Source organism: Gadus macrocephalus, chromosome 20 (genome assembly GCF_031168955.1).
Source record: "Gadus macrocephalus chromosome 20, ASM3116895v1".
Taxonomy (NCBI): domain Eukaryota; kingdom Metazoa; phylum Chordata; class Actinopteri; order Gadiformes; family Gadidae; genus Gadus; species Gadus macrocephalus.
Genome location: NC_082401.1, coordinates 17825765 through 17851165, shown reverse-complemented (window position 1 = coordinate 17851165; position 25401 = coordinate 17825765). Strand labels below are relative to the sequence as shown.

At 48.9% G+C, this 25401-nt stretch overlaps 1 protein-coding gene across 1 annotated transcript in view; it reads right to left on the bottom strand.

Annotated features, from left to right (window-relative positions):
• Positions 1-2703: 2703 nt before the first annotated feature.
• Positions 2704-25401, bottom strand: part of LOC132448352 (rho GTPase-activating protein 20-like) — a 32207-nt gene continuing 9509 nt past the window's right edge. The window contains 15 exon segments of the mRNA XM_060039545.1: positions 2704-5662; positions 7082-7193; positions 9285-9474; positions 9989-10089; positions 10487-10657; positions 11362-11555; positions 13423-13632; positions 13723-13741; positions 13743-13790; positions 13959-14036; positions 14490-14574; positions 14867-14908; positions 16008-16157; positions 16698-16880; positions 19879-19961. Coding sequence (XP_059895528.1) covers positions 4116-5662; positions 7082-7193; positions 9285-9474; positions 9989-10089; positions 10487-10657; positions 11362-11555; positions 13423-13632; positions 13723-13741; positions 13743-13790; positions 13959-14036; positions 14490-14574; positions 14867-14908; positions 16008-16157; positions 16698-16880; positions 19879-19961 — 3213 coding nt within the window. The 3' untranslated portion in view covers positions 2704-4115.

Sequence of the window (25401 nt, the reverse complement as noted above, 5' to 3'; positions counted from 1 at the left end):
GGATCCCTGAATGTGACGTCACCCCTCATCTCGTCTCTGTAAACAACGGATGTTTTGTGCAGCATTTATTATGACGTCATTATATAGATTCTCTCTCAGCACCCCCCCCTCGGACTGACTTCCCGCGTCCCTGGTGTGATTCTTGTCTCGTCCTGCAGCATAAATACAGTTACATCATCTTTTTGACAGGCAGATACTAAAAACATCTGGTTTAAAAACTCGAACAGAGCTTAAGGCTGTTCACACAAACACACACACGCACAGATGCAGACCAGACACACACACACAAGTTCATTGTTGGTGCGTTGTCTGAATGTGTGAGTGGATGACGGTGATTAGTGTTTTTTCGGTGAGCGTGCGTGATGCGTAGTGCAGCTGAGGCATGGTTCCGGTGTGTTTAGTTCAGAGGATTCTGGGACCTCAAAGTTGACCCGTCATGGACAGCGAGGACCCAACAGCAGGTATGGAATGTAACGCTGCATTTCTACCGTGACAGATGTGAAGGAAGTGATGAAGAGGAGGATGAATGACACGAGTGTCGTCTTCAAACACTCTGAAGGTCACATTCAGACCCCCAGTCAGCCCCCACACATGCTATTAAAACACGTGTGTGTGTGTACGTGTGCGTGTGCGTGTGCGTGTGCGCGTGTGTGTGTGTGTGTGTGTGTGTGTGTGTGTGTGTGTGTGTGTGTGTGTGTGTGTGTGTGTGTGTGAATACAGTATGTGGGTATAGGTGTGTATGTGGGAGAAGAGAACGGAAATGTTCAAATGGTTAGTGTGGGCCGGGGGTTTGAAGCTGCTTTCCCACTGGGGAGGGATGACCTGTAGAGCCCAGAGTGGGACGGCAATGAGTGAGACCCTACAGGGCTCCACCCCCCCACAGGTTGGGAATACCCCAATATGGAGAGCTTAAGTCCCGCCCTTTCCGGTTGACCAACAAGGGAACCTACTGTATTTTTGGAAAAAATCTGGACTACTTGATCCAATTGTGCCATAAACTACAGATGTTTGTCATTTTAAAAGTTATTTTAGCGAGTAAAGAAAGTATAGCTCTGTGGAAACAATCATTAGAAAGACTACACCCATGCCAAATCACACTTATACTTGATTCGTGTGATTCAAACTGGGATATGCGTCACACCCGCAACCCGGTTTCACTCGTTGTTTTCGCTTCCCTGCTGATGAAAGGGTCATTGGAAAAAACATCAGGTAGGATATATGTTGTCGTTGGTGACGTATATTGTGCGAGGCGAGAGATGTTGTGCACTGTTTTTGCGAACAAACGGCGACCATCTTAAATTTGCAAAATTATCTTTTAACTTGACAATCATCATTGGTGTCACAATTCAAACAAGATAAAAAAAGAAAGTGTCACCATTGACTACCGTGTATATTCTATCCAGACGAAGGTCCCATGGGGACAACGGGAAGGGGAGGGACTAAGGCAGTGTCTCAATTCAGGGGAAGCATCCTTCGAAGGGTGCATTCGAAGGGTGCATTCGAAGGATGCGTCCCCTGAATTGAGACACAGCCTTAGGCTCTCTATTGAGTCTTTGCCATCTGGGGGCCCTATTGGTTCTAAACGTTGGCTGGGTGGGGGAGCTGAGTGTAGAATGGATCCAAGATGGCTCCTAGGTCCCACTGAGTTGGCCCTTTAGTACAGTTGTGCTCAACAGCAATAGATACTTCAAAATAGCCAGTATGAAAACCTTGCCCTGGGGTACACCACATAAAACAACAACCACAGCACACAGTTAATACTGTCATTCATTTAAATACTAATGACATTATTCATAATAATAATAAATAGCTGATAGATTCAAACTGATCCCCACATTCTTTCCAAGAGCCACAGTATGTCTCTCTCTCTCTCTCTCTCTCTCTCTCCCTCCCATGCATACGTAAACCACTGTGAAGATTTAGTTGTTTTTCAACCTACATTCTTTGAGGAAGACCTGCAATTATCTGCAGCCTCTGCAGGCCAAGAGGACGTCCTTCTCATCCTGTCAGCGTGTTTTCCTCTGGCTGGTGGCTTTTCGTCTGGAAAGAAACATTCTGTAACCCAAAGTCCCATTCCCCCGGAGCCGCGTTGCAACACGGGGTTGTAAACAAGAAGCTGCCCGGGAGCGGCGTCGCGGCGATGGGCCGACGGTCTAGAACAGATGTGTCTCGCAGCGGCCGGACGGGAGACACCGTGTCTCTCAGGGTGCACACTAGGCCATCCGGCCGTGGCCGGGGCCGTTTTCACACCTAACAGTGCTCAAATCTACCAGTGTGAGTGTGGCCAGTCTGGCCAGGCCAACTTGGCCACTTGGGAGAGGTGTGCTGCTACGGTACGGGCCGCCACGGTACAGATGCTAATGAGCCGACACGCGCACACGCACGGCTACGCAACACACACACACACACACACACACACACACACACACACACACACACACACACACACACACACACACACACACACACACACACACACACACACACACACACGCACACACGCACACACACACACACACACACACACACACACACACACACACCTCATATGACATAATAAGCAACAGAGGGTGTCCCTCAATAATATCTTACAAATCCTTTTCTTTTGTGATCTAATCCTGCCCATTACACTTGTGGGATGAGTTTCTGTCTGAATAAATTACACAATAGAAATGACAAAATGTTAATTAACAGGTAGAAGGATCATTTTGCAATGTTTATTTTAATCAATTATGTTTTTCTTTAGACAACAGATGTACAAAGGGTACGTTCTTTAGCAAATTTACTTTCTATTCATACAGCAGCAGAATTGGCATGTACAAAAATACACAATTAGGTTTCGTTGTATGACACAACATTGAAAAGTACATAACATAATGTCTATTTATAAAATCTATAAGATCATAAATATTCAGAACTATACATGTTGAACACAATTAACCTTATAGCATCAATAAAACAAATATTTAGTGTTTTTACTTTACAAGGGAATTACCTGGAGTATTAACCTGTGCATTTAACAATCAAAGTAATTTCCATAATATGGTGCATAATAACACTGTGTTTGCACTAAATGAGAAGTATTATGTAGGTAATAAGCACTATGGGTGTATTGTTTTAGGTGAAAGACCATGGTCAATTAACACAACACGGATACTGGTAGAAAGGTTCTTTAGGTACACACAGACACACACAGACACACACACACACACACACACACACACACACACACACACACACACACACACACACACACACACACACACACACACACACACACACACACACTACAGGCTGTTTCTAAGACTTGGCTGTTCCATGGGGAATGGAGAAGTGCTAAGAAGGGTAATACAATTTACAAATGGCTGTTCATTTTGCTGTACATTTTCCTCTACACTAAATTATCTTTTAAAAGAGCTTTAAATACAACAAAAAATAGGACCCTTTAACAAATCTGCGAGCCAACTTAGGCCTCTCGCTAAAGACAGTTCAGTTCTTAGAGTACTGCGGATACTTGTGTACTTCTGAGGCACACACAGAGTATGTGGAAGAACTCTTCCTGGCGGGGGTTTGGCAAGACAGCAGCCAATCAGAGACCAGTGATGATGTCACGCATCAATAATATCCTGTACTCGGAGTGTGGAGAGAGTCCAAATGTGGGAGTACTCAGAAAGGGTCCCTCTGCAATTATTGGAGCAATACAGCAAGGATGGGCTAGCTGGTAGCTAGCTGTTAGTAAGCTGGATGATAGCCGGATGCTTGCCGGAGCCATGCAAGATCCTAGCAGGTGCTAGCCAGATCCTAGCTGGGCGTTAGCAGGATGCTAGCTGGATGATAGCCGGATGCTAGCCGGAGCCATGCAAGATCCTAGCAGGTGCTAGCCATCTCCTAGCTGGGCGTTAGCAGGGTGCTAGCTGGATGCTATCTTGGATCCCACCTCAACCCACAGAGGTTGAGGTTCTACCTTTGGCTGTGCAGTAAGCAGGAGCTTCCCGCCAACAGCCCCAGCACTGGGTCACTGTGCGTTCTGTCGTTCACAGAATCCCCAGAACGCCACGTAGCAACCCAACCGTCTCAACTCAGGATGGGCCGTGTTCCCGTCGCCGTGTCCGCCGCTACACGTACGACTCCTCCGCGAAGAACAGCTGGTCGAAGTCGTCGGCGCGCGGGTCGCTGCAGCGCCGGCGGTCCCACTCCTGCCGCCCCTGCACCAGCGCCAGCGCCACCTCCTGGCTGCGCTGGGCGGCGCATCCCTCCACGCCGCCCTGCCGCGAGAAGTAGTCCCTGACCGCCTTGCTGGCGGAGGAAGACAGGCCCGCGTTGGAAACCCGCTGCCTGCCCGCCTCGTGCTGATGACCTTTGACCTCTGGCGAGGCGCCGGGTCGGTCCAGGGTGCGGCAGTAGGAGGGGGGGGGCACCCGGCAGGGTTCAGAGGAGCGCCGGGCCAGGGAGGGGTGCCGCTCCCAGCCGCCCGCGTCCCCGGAGCTGGGGGTCAAAGTCGTGGGGGTCGTGGGGGACAGGTTCCGCTGCAGCACCAACGTGGTGGCGTTCTGTCCGTAGAACACCCCCTTGGGGGGCTGGAGGCCGACCTCACTCCCCGCGGGGGACCTTGGGGCGTGGTGGGAGGGGCCGCTGGTGGTGGTGGTGGTGGTGGCGGAGGAGGTGGGAACGGTGGGGGGTCGGAGGTCGAGGAACTGCCGCAGCTCGCGGACGGTGAGGGGTCTCTCGGCCACGCGGTAGAAGGGCGCGCGGCTCCTCTGCAGCTGCACGAGGGCCTGCTGGTAGGACGGGGGCCCGCCGTCCACCGACAGGCCCTGTTTGGGGCTGCCCTTACCCCCGCGGCCGGCCCCGCCCACCGGCGCCTCCTCCTCGTCGGGTTGCCGTAGCGATAGGCGGCGGTCCTTCCGGAGCCAGGTGTTGGGGTGGAGGCCGTGTGCTGGGGGGGAGTCCCGGGGGGAGAGGGGGGAGGGGTCGGCCGATGGGAACACAGCGGGGGCGGCGGGGCTGGCGGCCGTGTGGCCGGCTGTGTAGTCGGTGGAATACTGGGAGAAGGCGGAGTCCAGCGAGCTGAGGGAGGAGCCTGTGGGCGAGGTCGCCGGGGACGACAGAGAGGAGCAGCTGGCGTCCAATCGCAGCGGAGGGGGCGGGGCGTACTTCGTGGGCTTCCTCCGCCCGACGACGGCCGCTTTGGCTCCTCCCCTCTCTCCCCTCATTCGGCCCGCCTCCTGCAGCTGCAGCGAGCTCAGGCCCTGCTCCAGGAACACCTCCTCCTCCTCCTCCACTGCCGCCGCCGCGTCGTAGCTCGCCTTCCTCCCCGCGGCCCCGGGGCTGTTTTCCGCGACGACGGCGGCGGCGCTGTGCGGCGCACCTACGGCCAGCGCCGGCTCCGAGCTCCTCCTCAGGCGTCGAGGGCCGGAGACTGGGACCGCCGGTAGGGGGCGTGGCTGGCGGTGGGCGGGGCTGACCCGGCGCCGGGGGTCGGCCTCGAGCTCGGGGTCGGGCTCGGGGTCGCTCAGGGTGATGACCGAGTCGCGGCTGCGGCTGTCGTGCTTGTCGCGCTCCAGCAGGGGGCGCTGCTCCTGGTCCGGGGACTCGGGCTCGTCGTTGAGCTCGTTCTCCAGACTGTCGTAGGAGGAGTCGTTCATCTGGAAGGAGGACACGTCTGCAGAGAGGAGGAGGAGGAGGAGGTGGTGAGGAGGAGGAGCAGAGGAAGAGAGGGATGTCATGGGAGAGGAGGAAGAGGAGGAGGAACAGGAGAAGCAGAAGTGGGATTAGAGGGAAGGGAAGAGGAGGGGAAAGGAAAGGGAAGTGGAGGAGAGGGGAGGAGCAGAGGTAGAAGGAAAATGAATTCATGCCATTCATATTTTCACAAAATGTGAACACATGTATTCCATATGTGTGAACACATGTATTCCAAAATCACCCCAAGAGACAACATATTTTTGAGCACCCATATACAAAGAGGTCCTCACTATTTTTCAAACCCTGGCCACGGCCCTAACCACACATACACACAGATAGCCCACACATATACCAGATATACTACCGATATACCACAGACATACTACTGAATTACTGTACCCCAGATATACCAGATCACAGTAACACAAGACATCAAACCCTCCAATAGCCAACACTACCATCTGCAATAATATCTAACGCTCGTCGCTCACACAATATCACACAACGATGGACTGGATTTCTCCACCAGCTAGAAGTTGGTGGAGAACAGCACACTAGACCAGTGTATGGACAAGGAGTGTCCGTAAGGTTTGGAACAGAGAATTTGGTAGAGGCCAGGCTAGTTGTAGTTTGTTTACAGAACATCGAGAGGTTCATGAATGACGATGTTCACGTCTGAGTTCCACTGAAAAAGCTTCTTCTGTACCTCACTAACTGCTGCGGGTCAATACCATGACCCTAACCAATCAACACACACACAGACACATACACACAGCCACACAAGCAAACACACACACCTGCAATCATGCATGCATGCTCACACACAGACAGACACACACACACAAAAAAAAAAAACACACACACACACACACACAGCAGCATTGTCTCAACCCAGACTAACGATCCAACTCTGAGAGACGGCGTCTCGCGTGGTAATCAAAGGTAAACACACGCACCCACACACACACACAATCTTGACCTTTAACCCTGATTAAGGGCCGTGACAAATTTGAACATAGCTGTATTGATGTAGTTCTGCTTCATTTGTTCGCCTCAGCCCCTGCACCCACTCAAAGCACTCCCCCCCCCCCCCCACACACACACACACACACACACACACACACACACACACACACACACACACACACACACACACACACACACACACACACACACACACACACACACACACACAGTTGTTCTCAAGTCACTGCCCAATCACTAAATGGTAAATTGCTTGCTCAACACAGATAAGCTATCCTTGGTTTTTCTACAGTTTTTTAGAAACATTGACGCTCTATTCTCCAGCCTTGTTTATTGTTATCATCCAATCCCGTGGTAATGTGTGCAGTTCCGACAAATGACCTGGTTGGCAGTTTGAGAATAGGCGGGTCCTTACCGGAGCCGTGTTCGCTGCTGGTCTTCTGGCTGTAGCTCTGGAGCAGGGACACGACCTCCGACCCCATGACATCACTGCAGTTCTCAATCAGGAAATGCACCAGCTCACACACCTGCAGATACACACACACACACACACACATACAGACACACACACATTAATACTTGGATGGAAACAAATAGACGAACAGTCGGCTACAGACGTCATCATTGCAGCGGAATTGCAGAACCAAAACAAAACATTTATAAACAAAAAGGCTGTTGATGAACCGCCAAAACGGCCCCTCTGTTTACATACGTCTCCTCCTGGGTAAACAGGGGGAATTCTAAGAAGTGTCTCGACCAATGTGTGCGTGTGTGTGTGTGTGTGTGTGTGTGTGTGTGTGTGTGTGTGTGTAGGTGATGCTAATATTCAAGCTCAGCTTGTTGCTAACTCAAGGCAGAGCAGAAGTACATGGATGTCCTTGCCAAACAGACGGAAAGATGCACAAACATACAGACATACAGACAGTCTGGCTGGTTTATATTTAGTCCCCAGACACTCCCTGACTCTCGGCCACAAACATCTAAATGACACAGGAAGGAGCCACAGAGCGAAGCAAAGTGAAGGAAAGCCTCTGTGTGTCGCAAACTGAGGAGACAGGGCTTTTAGATGGTGCCCGCTAACCGTGTGTGTGTGTGTGTGTGTGTGTGTGTGTGTGTGTGTGTGTGTGTGTGTGTGTGTGTGTGTGTGTGTGTGTGTGTGTGTGTGTGTGTGTGTGTGTGTGTGTGTGTGTGTGTCTGGTTTGGCCTTGCCGATTCATTTGGTCATGAATGTTTTCTAACTTGACCTCAAAAACCACAAGGAGAGAGAGAAAGAGACAGACAGACAGACAGACAGACAGACAGACAGACAGACAGACAGACAGACAGACAGACAGACAGACAGACAGACAGACAGACAGACAGACAGGAATGTTTTAAGTTAACATGACATTGTACCGCGATCACTGTATTTGTAACTTTATAGCTAGCTGACATGGATATCAGACCGCAGCACTGATGACAGCTCATAATACTTGCAATGTTGGATAGCCCTGCAGGCTAGCACTGTGTGAGAGCGCTGCGAGCTAGCACCAAACACTAATTCAGAGGACTGTAGCATAAAAGGATCTAGTCCTCAATAATGATAAATTATACCCTGATAAAAATGAAAATAAATGAACAAACTAGTCCTTTCCATACACACAGTCATTTGTGTGTGTGTGTGTGTGTGTGTGTGTGTGTGTGTGTGTGTGTGTGTGTGTGTGTGTGTGTGTGTGTGTGTGTGTGTGTGTGTGTGTGTGTGTGACTGTGTGTGTGTGTGTGTGTGTGTGTGTGTGTGTGTGTGTGTGTGTGTGACTGTGTGTGTGTGTGTGTGTGTGTGTGTGACTGTGTGTGTGTGTGTGTGTGTGTGTGTGTGTGTGTGTGTGTGTGTGTGTGTGTGTGTGTGTGTGTGTGTGTGTGTGTGTGTGTGTGTGTGTGTGTGTGTGTGTGTGTGTGAGAGAGAGTGAGACAGGTAACAGCTGACTGTTAGTGGGTCAGCTCAAGTTCAAAGGCCATCAGCTAACACACACACACACACACACACACACACACACACACACACACACACACACACACACACACACACACACACACACACACACACACACACACACACACACACACACACACACACACACACACCTATCAACCCACTGTTAAATTCCACTGTGGAGTTCTCACGGTGTGATCTATATATAGATTTATACAATGGGGGACCTAAATCCAGCGATCTGATTGGTTCCCAACTGTTGTATAAAGAGCGTATACATAACTGCTATGACGCCCGATCATTTTGTGAAAGTATCACTCCGCGCCTTGAAGAGGAAACCGTTACAAAGTATCGTAAGAAACTTTAAATATGGAGATAAAGAGTAGTGGCTAAATGAAAACGTATATGTTAGTGAGGAAGGGTGGGCAGTCCAAACATAAAAGTTAGTATTTAGAAAATGATGACTCAATGATGAGTGAGTGAGTGAGTGAGTGAGTGAGTGAGTGAGTGAGTGAGTGAGTGAGTGAGTGAGTGAGTGAGTGAGTGAGTGAGTGAGTGAGTGAGTGAGTGAGTGAGTGAGTGAGTGAGTGAGTGAGTGAGTGAGTGAGTGAGTGAGTGAGACGCACATGTGTGTTTGAGTGTCCCTCACCTTCTTGGTGCTCTCACCCTCGTCCAGGGGGGAGTTGGGTCGCGGGGCCCAGAGCATGCTGGGAGCGATGCACACCGACAGGTTGAAGGCGTTCATCTGGTTGTCATGAGCATTGCCCTGGATACAGTGGAGAACGGCAACCACATGGCGTAGCAACAGCAGGTTCTCACCGGGAAGGAGTTTGAGCAACCTGGGGGGTTCGAGCGAGACAGATAGAAAGGTCTGAGGTCAGATTAACCACACTGTATGCTTGGTTGCTGGGCTTGTTTGTAATTTTATAAAAAATGTGTGTGTTTGTGTGTGTGTGTGTGTGTGCATGTGTGTTTCCATGTATGTTTCTTTCTTTGTTTATTTGTTCATTTGTTTGTTTGTTTGCTTGTGCATGCGTGTGTTTGTTAGTGTGAGAGAAAAGGAGAGAGAGAGGGAGAGAGAGAGAGAGAGAGAGAGAGAGTGAGTGTGTGCGTGTCTGTGTGTATGTGTGGGTGTGTGTGAATGTGTGCGTGTGTGCGCGTTTCTGCATGTGTGCGTGTGAGTGAGTGAGTGAGTGAGTGAGTGAGTGAGTGAGTGAGTGAGTGAGTGAGTGCGTGTCTGTGCGTGCGTGCGTGCGTGCGTGCGTGCGTGCGTGCGTGCGTGCGTGCGTGCGTGCGTGCGTGCGTGCGTGCGTGCGTGCGTGCGTGCGAGTGTGAGTGTGTGCGTGTGGTTACCTGCGGACAGCCTCCGCCCTCCCCTCCCCCTGCATGGCGGTCATCCACTGGTCGTACAGATCCACACACAGCAGGGCCCCCGGGATGTTACGCAGGAAGTCCTGGCGGAACACACACACATGAGTTAGAACATGTGAAGTGACTTCCTGTTTTAGTCAATTGCACCGCTAATAAATAATGCATACATTTATCCACAAAGAAGAGAATTCATTATTTCAATTTCAATTGACTTGTTTCGGTTTATGCCATACACTGATGTGAAACAAGTGTTTTCAAGTCCAAACTAGTGTGTAACTACTTGTGTGTTAAAAGGTAGGGTGTGAGACTAGTGCATTACTAGTGTGTTACTACTGGTGTGTTAATGTGTTAATGATTATTATTGTGTAAATGTGTAGCTTGCGTCAAGCACGTTACTAGTGTGTTACTACTGTTGTGTTAATGTGCAGTGAGTCCATCGCATCATAGTGTGTTAACGTGACCACATGGACCAACCGCTACCTTGAGGACGGCGGCTGTGACAAACACGGAGCCCTCGGTTAGCTCCGCCCCCTCCTCCTCCTCGCCGTGGTCCAGGCGGTGGCGTAGCTCGCGGCACGCCTTCACCCCCGCCGACCGGCGGAACACGCCCCGGGTGTACGGACCCTCGCGGTACAGAGTGACCAGCATCTCCTGAAACGGTGAGGGTTAACGATGCACGTCATTATTAGTTAGTATAACTAGTGTCATTTGTACTATATAGTCATTCCAGTACATATTTTTCTGTTGTTTTGTTGTCAGCAACATGTTGTTGCGTTATTTATTAGAGAGCAGAGGTGTGATCCCTAAAGGCTTGAAAAGATTAAAGTGGTTAACGATGAACACCTTGAAATACCCCCTAGGGTTCCTTCAAAACACCTGTTAATAATGAATAGCCGTTGTTCACTGCAAGCCGCGTCAAGCTCCGAGTTGAGAAAGACTTGTCAAGCATCAAATAAAGGGTTCCTTCAAAAACCTAACCCTAAAGGTTGCAACACTCATAACCACTCATAACCATGACCCTCACAACACAAAACCACAACTTCAAACTCATAGCCATATATTTTTTCTTCATAAAAACCTTGCTTATAATCTATTATGCAGAACATGTTGCGCTCATTGTCAGTTTTTTTGTTATTTAATATTTGTATTCTGCCATATTGACTCTGATGATGACTGCGGCGTCAAACTCATCCTCGTTAGGGCCCCTCTTGGACCCCTAAGGAAACCGCACAGGAAATTGAAATCAAACATATTTTCCCTGACCCCGACGTAACCTTCGACCCCCCGGTCCCCCGTCACCCCCCCCCCCCCCCCCTTCCTCCCGCGACCCCAGGGGCAGGTCAGAGGTCCCTCACCATGACAGGCTTGGGCAGGCGGTGGTGGGGCTGGCAGAGGTCCGCCAGGGGCCGGCAGAAGAGGCGGCCGGGCAGGGGGGGCGGGGAGCCGGGGGAGGTGGGAGAGTGGCCGTCCAGCTGAGTGTTAGAAGTCTTCCAGAAGCCCCAGTTAATCAGAGAGCGCTTCCTCTTGAAGGCCTTCTGCTGACCGGGCTCTGGGACACGCACAGAGAGACGCAGACACACACACACACACACACACACACACACACACACACATATACACACATACACACACGTACAGAGACATACGTACACGTAAACACACAAAAACACACGCATTGTCAATACCCATGGACATTCGAATGATGAGAGGGGGAGAGAGAGAGGGTGATAGAGAAAGATAAACAGAAAATAGTTTCAATTAAAGGTCACTGTGTGTGTGTGTGTGTGTGTGTGTGTGTGTGTCGTGTGTGCGTATGTGTGGATGTGCGTGTATGGCACGCAGGTGCGTTTAGTTATGTGCCGTATGTCTATGTATCAGGGTATGTTTTTAGTACTGCCTTTGTTTCATGAAAGAATCTGTCACACAAACAAGATGTGATCTAATTATAATTACTATTCTTAGGAAGAATGGCACACCGGACAAACCACTTCAAACCTCCAATGACACACACATATATACATATATATATTTATATATGTATATATGTGTGAAGCTAGGAGAAAGCCTAAGATTTTGTGTGTAGGGATGCTTCTGCAAGAGCCAGTCATCTTTCTTAAGAGAGGGGTGGGGAGGGGAGGTTTGTGGTATGGCTGCCACATGCAGACACAATACAAGCTCTCTCTCTCTCTCTCTCTCTCTCTCTCTCTCTCTCTCTCTCTCTCTCTCTCTCTCTCTCTCTCTCTCTCTCTCTCTCTCTCTCTCTCTCTCTCTCTCTCTCTCTCTCTCTCTCTCTCTCTCTCTCTCTCTCTCTCTCTCTCTCTCTCTCTCTCTCTCTCTCTCTCTCTCTCTCTCTCTCTCATGCTGATCTACTGTTCTTTCCATCTTCCTGTTCTCTGCCACACAGATCCCACACAGATCGTTTTCTCCCCATCCCTTCAGGGTCAGACCCCGTCCTGGCCGCTGGACACCAGTCAGGTCACACAGAGCGCTTGCCTGGTCTACAGAGGGTTTCTGGTTCCAACCCCACTCTCTTCCTCTAATGACACACACACACACACATCTTTGTGTGTGTGTATGCGGTCATGTATGTGTGTGTCTGTGTGGCTGTGTATTCATGCGTGCTTGTGTGTGTGTGTGCGTGTGCGTGTGTATGCGTGTGCGTGTGTGTGTTCGTGTGTGTGTTCGTGTGTGTGTGTGCCATCATTAAAAGGTTAGATAATGAAAGTCCACAAATTATAGCAATACTACAAACAACGCAGCTGTTTTTCCATGTTGTCCAGAAGGAACATCTTTTCCAGGTCTAACTGGACGCAACACTATGTTCAACGTTCATCCTTGTGGAAGAAACTGTGAGGTGACTCATGTTGTAGTGATTCATGTTCTAGTTCAGTTTGACAATCCAGATCTACTGCTTATTCTGCACACAGAGTGTGCAGAATTTCCCTGTCGCTGAGAATACTATTTTCTTATGGAATGAGGTATTCACAGAGGCACGTGGATACCTATTTTTAGTGTGGGGATTCTTCTTCTTCTTAGTATTATTATAAAATTATATTAAAAAAAGATGTGTTTACTTTCTTAAGGAGTTATTTCACTAGCCATCAACTACTGAGCAGGAAACACATGCAGCTTTCAACACGAAGAAACTACAGTCTCTTACTGTGATTATCCCCAAATGCATTGCTACCAAACATCTTAAATCAGACACAATGTATCGCATGGATAAATAAGAATGAGAAAACTACTTTTCCCACACATACATATTTCTCGAGGCCTTTCCTAACCCCGGCACGCAATCCTTCTTATACCCTGCCCTGGAAATATTCCTCAGATGACCTCCGAGCCGGTCTCAGTGACCCTGACGCCACAAAGGTCGTGACCTCCCGGACGTGAGCAGCTGGGGGTAGGGGTCTTACCGAGGAGTGCAGCCAGATGAGGAGCCACCCTGCTGGGCTTGAGGATGAACTGGCACTGGGTGTCTGGAGGGAGACACTGGTCCAGGAGGAGAACCCCTGGGCAGTCTGACGGGCTGGCTGGATCCCTGGCACCTCCTCCTACTCCTCCTACACCACCTACTCCTCCGTCTCGGATGTGGCTCATCTTGATGCTGAAGGGGAATTCATGACCTGGGAGGGTTGAAAGGTCACAGAAGTCACATGAGGAGCTAGGTGTGTGTGCCTGGTGTGTGTGTGTGTGCATGGGACAGCTAGACTCACCAATGAGAGGGTAGGGGGGGGTCGTCCCTACTGGAGCTGACCCACAACTGGTGATCCTTAACACTACCCTGGAGCGAGAGAGAAAGAGAGCGAGAGAGAGAGAGAGCGAGAGAGAGAGAGAGCGAGAGAGAGGGAAAAGGGTTAAAACATTGATGGTAGCTCTGGGTCTATAGTCTCTTGGGTCTGGTCCCCGGTCTACATTCTGGTTCTGTGTCGTCTGGTCAGGACCAACTCACCGGGATCCCAAACTGCAGCAGGGCGGTGTGGATCACGTCCGTCGTGGTGTCCCCGTGGCTGACTGCCAGAGTCTTGGCCTGGAGCAGATCAAAACATGGATCAGGTCACATTTAACTCTATGCAGTAAACCCAGCTGTTACCGGTCTAACTACCGCACTCGGGCAAAGCAAATGTATGTTTCTCATGGTGATAAAGCCCTTTGGATTTCATTGAATTAAAAGGGGGAGAGAAGTGAAAAGAGAGAGAGAAAGAGAGAGCGAGAGAGGAGAGAGAGAGAGAGAGACGAGACCAAACAAAGATATGTAGTGTGTAGAGAGACCAAACAAAGATATGTAGTGTGTTTACATTCATAATAAAGGGACAGAGTGCAACAAAGAGAGAGAGAGAGAGAGAGAGAGAGAGAGAGAGAGAGAGAGAGAGAGAGAGACCACAAACACAAGATATGATTTGTGTTTACACTTATAATAATTTGTACATATTGGTGGCCGGAGAGAGAGACATAAAAAATAGGTTTGATTGCAGGAACTTACGAAAGCACAGTTCCCCATGTCTTTGGCGAAGACTTTGAGTGGATGGTTTTGGGGGTCATCCTTCTCTTTCTCCTCGCTTATCCGGCTGGAAGCAGGCAGAGGAGGTGGAGGAGGGGGGAGGAGTCGAAGGAGGGAGGAAACAGTCAGCCGCTAAACAAAACTTTCACCCCCAGACTATAATCCTCTGAAGCTCCCTCTGACCCTATAGGGACCCCGCCATGGCCAACTGACCCGTTGAGCAGATATTGTCTTAAATTCATCTTGAGTCACAGCAAAAGGTGGCTCTCTGTCCCACTGCCAAAAGATAACAACGAGTGATGTCTTTCCTTGTCCTCATGCGGTCTCACATAACACTGTGTTCTCAAAATGGTTCCTACCTCTGGATGAGCTGAAGCCACTTCTCTTTGAGGTCTGGGGAGCTGTGGGGGGGGGGGGGGGGGGGGGGGGGGGGGAGGAGACACGAGTTATGAGGCGCAAAACCAAGAAAGGGGGTTTTGATTTGAGTAGACATTCAACAGAGTCAGGCCCTGATCACACCATGCGCTTTTTAACAGCTGGTGACGGTTATTTTGTCATTGTTATCGATGGAAATCAAGCTCGGGTTTTGCACGGTGCATTTGCGATTCTGAGCGCCCCTCTTTCTTTGGGTGAGTGTTAAGTGCCCTGGACGCTCTGAGTTAATAAAACTGTGGGCGTAGGCTGCACGTTTTTTTTTTCCGGCTGCACATTTTTCCGGGCTGCGTAGGATTTCGCTGTGCGACCGGCCCTTTGGGAGCGTCTGATAAGACTTTGGTGGATGGAGCCCTGCCTTAGGGCTCAAACACAGACGTCTGCACGTCCACCGCTCCGACACGTGACTGCTCTAACGTGTAATAATATGTAGAATGTATGTACTGACGGGGGTTACCGCACAAGGGAAAAAATGTGTCGGTCCCACACGCATGTCGTGAGAGCGCAGGCGTATGTGTGTGTGAGTGATGAGATATGTGTTTGTAATTATGTTTGCAGGCATCTCTGCCTCTCCCTCCTTATGTCCCTTCCTCGCTCTACCTCCCCCCCCCCCTCTCTCTCTCTCTCTCTCTCTCTCTCTCTGAGCTGTAGTAAGGATGATTTATGTGTAGTGGTTGAGATGTTTGGGGAGCAGCAGATCGAGAACACAATGTCCTCGCTAGGCAGAACGTACAGCCGCCCCTCCTGATGCAGAACGTCATAAACGACATTGACAAACACTGTGTATATGTGGGAGTGTTTTGCATTTGTGGGTGTGTGGGTGCTGTTTGCATGTGGGTGTGTGTGTGTATGAATGTATTTGTGCGTGCGTGTGCGTGTGCGTGTGTGTGTGTGTGTGTGTGTGTGTGTGTGTGTGTGTGTGTGTGTGTGTGTGTGTGTGTGTGTGCATGTGCATGTGTAGGGGTGTGTGTGTGTGTGTGTGTGTGTGTGTGTGTGTGTGCGTGCATGCGTGCGCATGTGTGTGCGTGTGTGCGTGCGCGCATGAGTGTGTGAGTGTGTGTGTGTTACCTGAAGGTGACCACATAGTTGCAGGTGGGCCACCCCAGGACGAAGCTCCTCTCTGGGCTAGTGCTGCCCTCACACACCTCCTCCATGCAGTCAGAGAGCCACATCTCACACACCCGCACCACGCTCTTCACCTTCAGCTGGCCTGCAGACCTGACACACACACACACAGAGGGAGAAAGAGAGATAAAGGGAAGGATTGATGTTATATTGTGTATGGAAACTTTACTGATCAATCCTTCCATCCGACAGAGCAAACGGGTTAGGGGGAAGGAACAGATAATGAAAGGCTGCGCTCTCTCTGTCTCTCTCTCTGTCTCTCCGTCTCTCTTTCTCTCCGTCTCTCTCTCCCTCTCGCCCTCTCTCTCTCTGTCTCTCTCTCTCTCTCTCTCTCTCCTCTCTCTCTCTCTCTCTCTCTCCCTCTCTCTCCCTCTCTCTCTCTCTCTCTCTCTCTGTCCCTCTGTCTCTCTTTCTCTCTGTCTCTCTCTCTCGCCCTCTGTCTCTCTCGCTCTCTGTCTCTCTCACTCACTCTCTATTATTATTTTTTAACCACAAAAGATAACGATTAAATAAGATACAAAAAAAAATGATTAAAAAAAAAGCTAAATGTAAATTGAGAAAAAGACAAAAAATACATTGCAGTAGGTATTCCCCCCACTTCCATTTCCCCTCGCTCCCTCCCCCCTCTCTTACTTGGTCTTGGCGACCAGCAGTGTGTCTGTGAAGAGGAGCAGGTGCCTGTCCTGGGTCTGCAGCCCGGTCTTCAGCTGGGTCTGGGCGTGCTCCAGGAAGACGCGGCCGGTGCGGTCCAGCAGCAGGCTCTGGACCAGGGGGCAGGACTCTGGACGCACGGGGCTCAGGAGGTTGTCCCTGGAGCTACCAACGCACAAGAAGGCCCCACTGTTAGCGGACGCACAATAGATACACTCCATGGCGGGAAGGGGCTTAATGCAGAGCAACAAAAACACACATGTCTGTATTTGTCCCAGGAGCAAACAGCAGGTAGATGCTGATAGGCTGGTGTCGCTGGTGGGAGGTCAGGCTATGAGAGGGTGCAGTGACTGCCCTGCCTGTCTTCTCTAAGGCTTTGTTCACTGGGTCTCGACCCAGTCCAGGACCTTCTCAGCTAGGCATCGGTGGTCAGGTGTTCTGCTCCTGTGTACCCTCTTCCTCTTTCTCTCCCTATCAGTCACTCTCTCTCTCTCCATCTCTCTCTCCCTCCCTCCCTCTAAGTAAACAATGGCACGCTGGAAAACGGAACATGATCAACAGGAAGAGGAAATAGTTGAAGAACTTGATCCGTTTCCTGTTTATACTTCACATCAAGATAAAAGACCTGAACATACGCGCACACACACAGACAGACACACACAGACACACACACTTACACTCTCTCTCTCTCTTTCACACGTAAACAAACATATTCCCAAACTAACAATCATTTTCCTACCCTCGTCTTCTCTCACGCATGCACACACCGTGTACGGAGGAGGAGGAGGAGGAGGAGGAGGAGGAGGAGGAAGAGGAGAAGGAGGTGGTGCAGAGGTCAGTGTCAAGGTCAGTCGCCCACGACGACCACCGATCCCCAGGGATCTTGTTTTTTGATGACATGGGCAGGTGGGGGTCCCATGTGTGTGTGGTTATGTGTGTGTGTGTGTGTGTGGGGGGGGGGTCATCCCTCTGGATGAAAATGTTTCACCGTGGAGACCTGTATGCCGTTGCTATCGGCGATACAACGTCTTAAACAGATTCAGGAGGTCTCCCCACACAGACACTCACACACGCCTCCTCCTCCAAATACCATTTCCAGTAACAAGAGGACATTTTCCGTATTCACGCTACATCCCGCCTGGCTCAATGTGTGACTGACAGCCGGGCCGACCGGCCATTGTCTCTGACGGATGAGGGGACAACAGCACTATTGTGTGTCATGTGATGTTGATGAATGGTGGCGGGGCGGGAGGGGGGCGTGTTGACTTTGGAAAGAGAGAAAGAGAGAAAGAATGAGAGAAAGTAAGACACAACCAGGGAATGTATTTAGTCATCATCTGCCAGGACCACACTGTGTGATATGTCACTAGCATGGCATGCTAACGTCTCGCTATGCTAAAGGTACTACCAACGTTCACTTAAAGGAGGTAGAGCGCTAGCAAGTGCGGCGCCGCATGAAGCTATCTCCCCTCTGTTCAAATCAGAGCCTCATAGGAATGGAGTCCCAGCGAAAATTCACACACACACAAACGCACACGCAAACACGTGCAGACACACACACTAGAGATATGAGGTCACTGTGACAACATCTGTAAGTAGAAACCCTCTGGACACAGCTGGATAAACAGATGGAACGCCCACTCTCTCTCCTCGCTCTCTCTCTCTCTCCCTCTCTCTTTCACTCTCCCATAACTTTCTTCTTGTTCTCTGTCCACCTCAATCCATCTCTCTTTCTGTCATCTTCCTACTGCAATCTCTCTCTCTCTCTCTCTCTCTCTCTCTCTCTCTCAAACATGTTCAGTTAAAGCAATACACAAATACACACACACACACACACACACACACACACACACACACACACACACACACACACACACACACACACACACACACACAAGGATGAGGTAACTGCATTGGCAAAGTCATGACTGTAGCCATGGCGCCTGTAACCATGACGTCTTTCACAGAGAAACTCATTCAATTCCACGTGTCCCCAATATTCTGGAATAGTCCTCAATTGGATATAGAATAGTGTGTGTGTGTGTGTGTGTGTGTGTGTGTGTGTGTGTGTGTGTGTGTGTGTGTGTGTGTGTGTGTGTGTGTGTGTGTGTGTGTGTGTGTGTGTGTGTGTGTGTGTGTGTGTGTGTGTGTGTGTGTGTGTGTGTGTGTGTGTGTGAATGTGTGTGCCTCTGTGCGTCTTGTATCTGTGTGTGAGTGTGTGTGTGTGTCTGTACATGCATGCGTGCGTGGCTTCAGAGCTAAAGACCTCTAAGCATGATGGGAACTACAGTGAGATAAAAATACACACACACATGCACAGACACACATACAAACACACACACTCTCTCTCTCTCTCTCTCTCTCTCAAACACAGACTCCCCCTTGAACCCTGCTGACCGAGACAGCTCAAGATGAGAGGTCAACGGTTAAAGGTCACAGCTGAGAGTGTCAGGTCCTGGCTCCTGCCATCCTAGAAACAGACGCACACACACACACACACTGACTGACTGACTGACTGACTGACTGACTGACTGACAGACACTAATCACGTCTTTTGTCTCTGTTCGGACAGGACAAACTCCTTTGTCTTGTTTGTTTCACTCATCCGCTCTTTCTCTCTCTTCTCTATTTATATCAGTCTCTCTACCTCTTTCATTTTCTTCTCACTCTATTCATGAAATCCAAATAAAAGTTAGGGAGTGTTTGGTCGAGTATGTTTCCTTTTGTCAAGACCTCCCTGCTGGCGTACGCTACCCAGGTAAAGCATCGGTAAACTGCATGAAGGCAATAAGTTTGGCACGCTCGTAACAACTAGCTGACGTGATTCTGGAGAAGACAAAAATAAAACTGCCCAGTGGTCCTAGCTAACGGTAGGTTGAGTGCCCAGTCCGGAACAGCGCTGAGCACTAAACAGGTTTTTCTAGAGAAGTAATTCTTCTGTCTGGGCCTGCCGAAATAAAATCAACCTATTTGGAAGTATCGCTCTGGTCATCTGGCTGCAACAGGAAGTGGATCGCTTTAACCCCCCCCACCCCCCCCCCCGGATAGAACACGGATAGCTTTGGGAAGAGGGTGTGCGTGAGTGTTTTTATGGCTGAGTGTGTATGTGTGTGTATGTTTGTGTCTGCATGTGTGATGTATGTGTGTGTGTGCGTGTTTGTACCTGGAGCTCCTTGATTTGGTAAGTGCTTTGCTGATCACCATGGAGGGAGCAGACTGTCGCCTCTGGGCCAGAGTCTTCATCTTCTGGAGAGACAGATTTAAAAATGTTAGATTTTTAAGGAGAGAGAGAGAGAGAGAGAGAGAGAGAGAGAGAGAGAGAGAGACCAGGGAGACCAGGGAGAGTAAGAAGGAAGTATGCAGGCTAGGGGTTGCAACATATGGTCAGCAATACATTCCGATTTCTTAAAGATTCCCAATCTCTGCCTGTCTCTCTTTCTCCCGGCCTGTCTCTCTCTATGGTATGTGAGGCATGTGTAGATCCACCACAGGTATGTCATTCGCGACCTCATCTATTTACAACGCGCTAAAACCACTGCTCAATCTCCCTCCCCCTCTCTCTCAACATATATATATATATATATATATATATATATATATATATATTTATAAACTACAGAGCAGCCATTCAATGTGAAGAACTTAAAACCAACCACCAACGGAGGGAAATATGGGTTGGTGGATTGAAAGGAGGCATTGTTCTGTGTTTAAACACAGAGTGTTGGCCGTGGGTGAAACATTCCCCTCATCTGTCCTATAAACCAAATCAAATCTGGAGTAAACTGACGAAAGTGAACACAATCCAAACACTTCCCATCAGATCTACCAATCAGAGAGCGATCCGCTGGAAGGCTGGGAGAGGGATTTGAATATGGGAATGAAGGATGTAGCGCTGAAATGGATCCCAGGAGGACAACCCGTCTATATAGCATCAGCTACCACTAACAGAAGACTGGGCCTCTGTTGGATGTTTTAGTGGCTTTATATCAACAGATTAGGGCCGTATTTGTGCCATATTCCTGACAAATTATAAATTTATTAGTGCCAGATTCCTGAAAATTAGCAATTAAGTAGGACCGTATTGGTGGCAAAAAAGCCATTTATTAGTACGATATTTGTGACATATAAGCAACTTATCAGGGCCATATTGGTGACAAATAACAAATTAGGCGAAATCTTGGCGGTAGATTTGTGAAAAATAAGTGGCATGCAAGTTATGTATTTTCAATACTTGAAATGTCTTCTATGGGACACTGAGGTCGTTAAACTCGTCTTCCCAAATCCACAGGTTTGGTTTAGGGGCACCTTAGCCAGGCAGGGCTTGCTGGACTAGCTCCGCAACTCTTCAGCCCGTCGACAGAGAAAGAAAACGTTACCACCAAACCCAAACCAGTTAACCACGTAGCTCCACAGACAACAGTAGTGAAACTTTATAGATGAATATCTGATTTCACTTTCTTAAGATTGAACTATTTGGGATGCATGTGGATTGCATACTGCCAAATCACTACAATAATCTCTATCTAATTTGTCTGTTCTAGTTTAGTCCAGTATTAGTGTAAGTCCATCACCCAGGTCTTCCATGAACAAGAAAACCTCTGATTAGATTAAATAAGATACGATAATGATTTATTGATCCTAGAGAGTAGCCTATAGTGCAGCCGAGAGAAAAAATGAAAGATTCAGAGTCAATAGACAAAAAAACCTGATAGCAATGTTCCCAATCCATGCAAGGATAACACAAAGTACACATAACAATACACACAGTCAAGCTATGTGTTGCCAAATACCCGACAATGTCGGGTATTTGGCAACAGATTGACAAACTATTTGACTCTGCTTTGTGTTATTGTGTTTGGCATGTGGACATCCTGCATTCAGTTGTCTAGTGTTAGATCCAAGGCACCAGCGAGCACATGCAAGGCATCGCACTACTGCCAGCTAACCTGTTCTGATGCAAGCGTGTTGCACATTAAACCAAAATCGTGCTTGTAAAGCCACTAAAGTGGAACAGGTTGTAGAGTCAACACAACAAATTGATACAGAGGAGTGCCCTACATTTAGATCACAAGCATATGGCACATGACAAATCTTGGAAAAATCGGAGCACACAACAGAGGAGGCTCTGGGGGTTTTCCACTGACATTGGCCTGCTGAGGGTGCAGTTACACATTTGAACCACGGGTCAGAGGGGAGCGCTCTTCACTAGAGCTTGAGTCGATAGGATAGGAGTGATTTCATAGTTTCATCAGAGTATGGCCAATGGCCAGAGTGCCAGAGCGTGTGTGTGCGTGCGTGAGTATGTGTCTATGTGTGTGGTGTTCGGGAACCAAAACACTGCGGTCTTGTGAGGGTCTGGGTTCACTTATGAATAATATTCCAACTTAATAAAACCATGATGCATCAACAGAATCCCCAGCAAGCCGAGACGTCTCCTGTTTCTAGCCAGGGCAGCACGCGCGTTTTCAATAAAAACATCATCAAAAAAAGAATCAGGCATAATTAAATCGTAAACGAAACAATTAAATGTAGCAAATTTATGAATTTAATCGTCATAATAAATACATTAATATGATATTTTTGAAAATATGTTTAATTATTATTATTTTAATCACTCATTTAATTATGTATTCAATATTGACTATTGGTTTGGTGTTGTAAAGAACCCCCCCCCACACACACACACACACACACACACACACACACACACACACACACACACACACACACACACACACACACACACACACACACACACACACACACACACACACACACACACAAACAACAGAACAGGCATATGGAAAGTTTTACAGCTCAGTATTTTACAACCTGACCGTTTTGATGAAGTCACAACAAGGGAAAATAAGAGACCATCCCAGCTTTTAAAAGCAGCCAGAACCAACACTTGAGTCTGTGTTCAACACGATCTCCATGTGATGAACCGTGTCAGACTCTGCACGTTTCGATGGAAAATCAAATTGATAAAATAAAAGCAACTTATATTTAAAGAGTCAAACATGTTCGACTATTTGATTTATGGTTATTGAAGATAGACTAACTGAAAACGTAATAATAAGGGGATCACTTATTCTCAGATATATTGATCGGACTAAATCCCGTTCAAACGATTGGCACATAATCGGATACCGTGCGCAAAGACGCGCACCACGCGACTGTCATCGCAGCCCGGTTGCCAACACGGACTCTTCCCTTCCACAAACAATTGTAATCAAATAACAAAATAACAAATAACAACAATACCTTTTTATTCTCGACCTTGCCCTCCCCGGTTGACCCGGAGCGGGTTTGTGCCATGCTTCCCTGCTGAGGCGACATCGTTTCCATCAAGCCTGTCGATCCACTGCGCGACGTGAAGCGCACTTATACCTCCATCAAACACATCTCCCTCAAACAAACATCCTCATCATAGGTCTCCAAAGTTATCCGGCGACCGTATCAACGCAAGAAAGCGCAGAATCAGGGCAAAATCCATCCTAGAAACCGCTGACCGTAGAGAGAGGAGCTCACTGAGTGTTCCCCGTGAGCGACAGACGAGGACCTTACTGAGGGGACGCAGCTTGAAACTGCCTCGCCGTGCGCCGTGCGTGTCTGTGCGTGAGGCTGCTGGAGCCTGTGTCTCCATACGTGATCGCGTGGTCCTAACGCCGGGGCGCTATAGTGCATTGCGGTGGGGAGCGTTCAAGGAGCTGGATCATGAAGAAGGGAAGTGTGTGTGTGTGTGTGTGTGTGTGTGTGTGTGTGTGTGTGTGTGTGTGTGTGTGTGTGTGTGTGTGTGTGTGTGTGTGTGTGTGTGTGTGTGTGTGTGTGTGTGTGTGTGTGTGTGTGTGTGTGTGTGTGTGTGTGTGTGTGTGTGTGTGTGTGTGTGTGTGTGTGTGTGTGTGTGTGTGTGTGTGTGTGTGTGTGTGTGTGTGTGTGTGTGTGTGTGTGTGTGTGTGTGTGTGTGTGTGTGTGTGTGTGTGTGTGTGTGTGTGTGTGTGTGTGTGTGTGTGTGTGTGTGTGTGTGTGTGTGTGTGTGTGTGTGTGTGTGTGTGTGTGTGTGTGTGTGTGTTTTTCCTGCCGTTCTTCGCTCTCTAGTCGCCAGGTGTTGGAATTCGCGACGCGTGCCAAGAATAACACTTGGAGGAAATTCCATAACGTTTTTTTTTCAACGTATGCATGACGCATGAGTCACACTGAGACACGTATAGTACGGCCAAGTTTGACTTACAGTACTTGCTCTGTCGCATCACGCACTGACAGCCAGTCTCTGTTTACTCTCTAACTGACTGGTTTTATGTGAGATTTACACTACATGGCTCCCGTCCTATTTTAAACAACATCCAACAATTCGACCCATGACCTTTTGTTTGGCAACAAGCCATGCGTGTGTATGGCGTGTGTGTTTGCGTGTGTGTATGCGTGTGCGTATGTGCATGCGTGAGTGTGAGGTTAGGTGGTGATGTAGCCACTGATAGCGCATGGTCAAATGCTTTGATCATCAGCAAGGAGGAGGGGGAAGGAGGGAGGAGGAGGAGAGAGGTGTAGGGAGAGGGGATGAGGAAGGAGAAGAGGAGGAGGAGAGAGGAGTAGAGAGCGAGAGAGGGTGAGGAGTGGAGGAGGATGCTGCATCATCCAGCTGAACGCAGCAGAGTCCATCAGATCTGGTTCCTGGCCCTACCACAGAACCAGGAGACAGAGGACCTGTCGCAGTCTAAAGCTCCAAGCACACAGAGAGCCAACTCCACCTCATGTTTGTAGCATGATGACACAAACCAGAACGAGCATCATATTGTTTTAACGAAGCAGAGCAAACAAAGTGAGAATGTAGTGTCTTCAACGCAGTCCAGACAGACTGAGGGTGTGTCCGAGATGTGGTGAAGGACTCAACTGCTGTTGTGTGAGTTTTCAGCTCCAGAGAACCCTTTCCACTCCGTCACAGATAAGAACTGCCGGCACTGCTGGATTGGCTCCCATGATGCAGTGCTTCCTCCAGATCCTTTACCGAACACTTAAAACTACACTCAACTAAAGCGTCTCTCATCTCTCTGACCCTAATGAACCATATATCCTCCAAGACCTACATCTAACCATTTCAAACACTAACCCCTAAAGTTAACCCTGATTCCAACGCTTTAACCTGTCCTAAGAAGCTTCTGGTGCATCCAGGAATAGAAAGCTGTGCTTTCCCTGTCCAGTCTAGTCGGGCCTGAGCAGTGGATGAAATGTTGTCATTCCGCTGTTGTGGCGAGGGCGGACATTCTGTTTTCCCCTCATGAAAATAAGAGAGCAGGACTCGCATGTTCCCCGGACAAACATCAGCCAAAAAACACTTTGTGTGCGGGTGCGCATGTGTGACTGTGTGACTGTGTGACTGTGTGACTGTGTGACTGTGTGACTGTGTGTGTGTGTGTGTGTGTGTGTGTGTGTGTGTGTGTGTGTGTGTGTGTGTGTGTGTGTGTGTGTGTGTGTGTGTGTGTTATACATTGCATCGATTGTGGAGAAAGGTAGACAGACAGACAGACAGACAGGAAGGAAGACAGAGAAATAGACCGGAAGTCGTGGACAGCGTTGTGTCTGTCAGAGAAGGGCAACTAGCTTTTGGCCAACTCATCGAATGAGAGGGCTTGATTTGACCTCCTCTACCACCAGAAGGGTGAGCTAACGCTCCTATCTCTCAATAAAA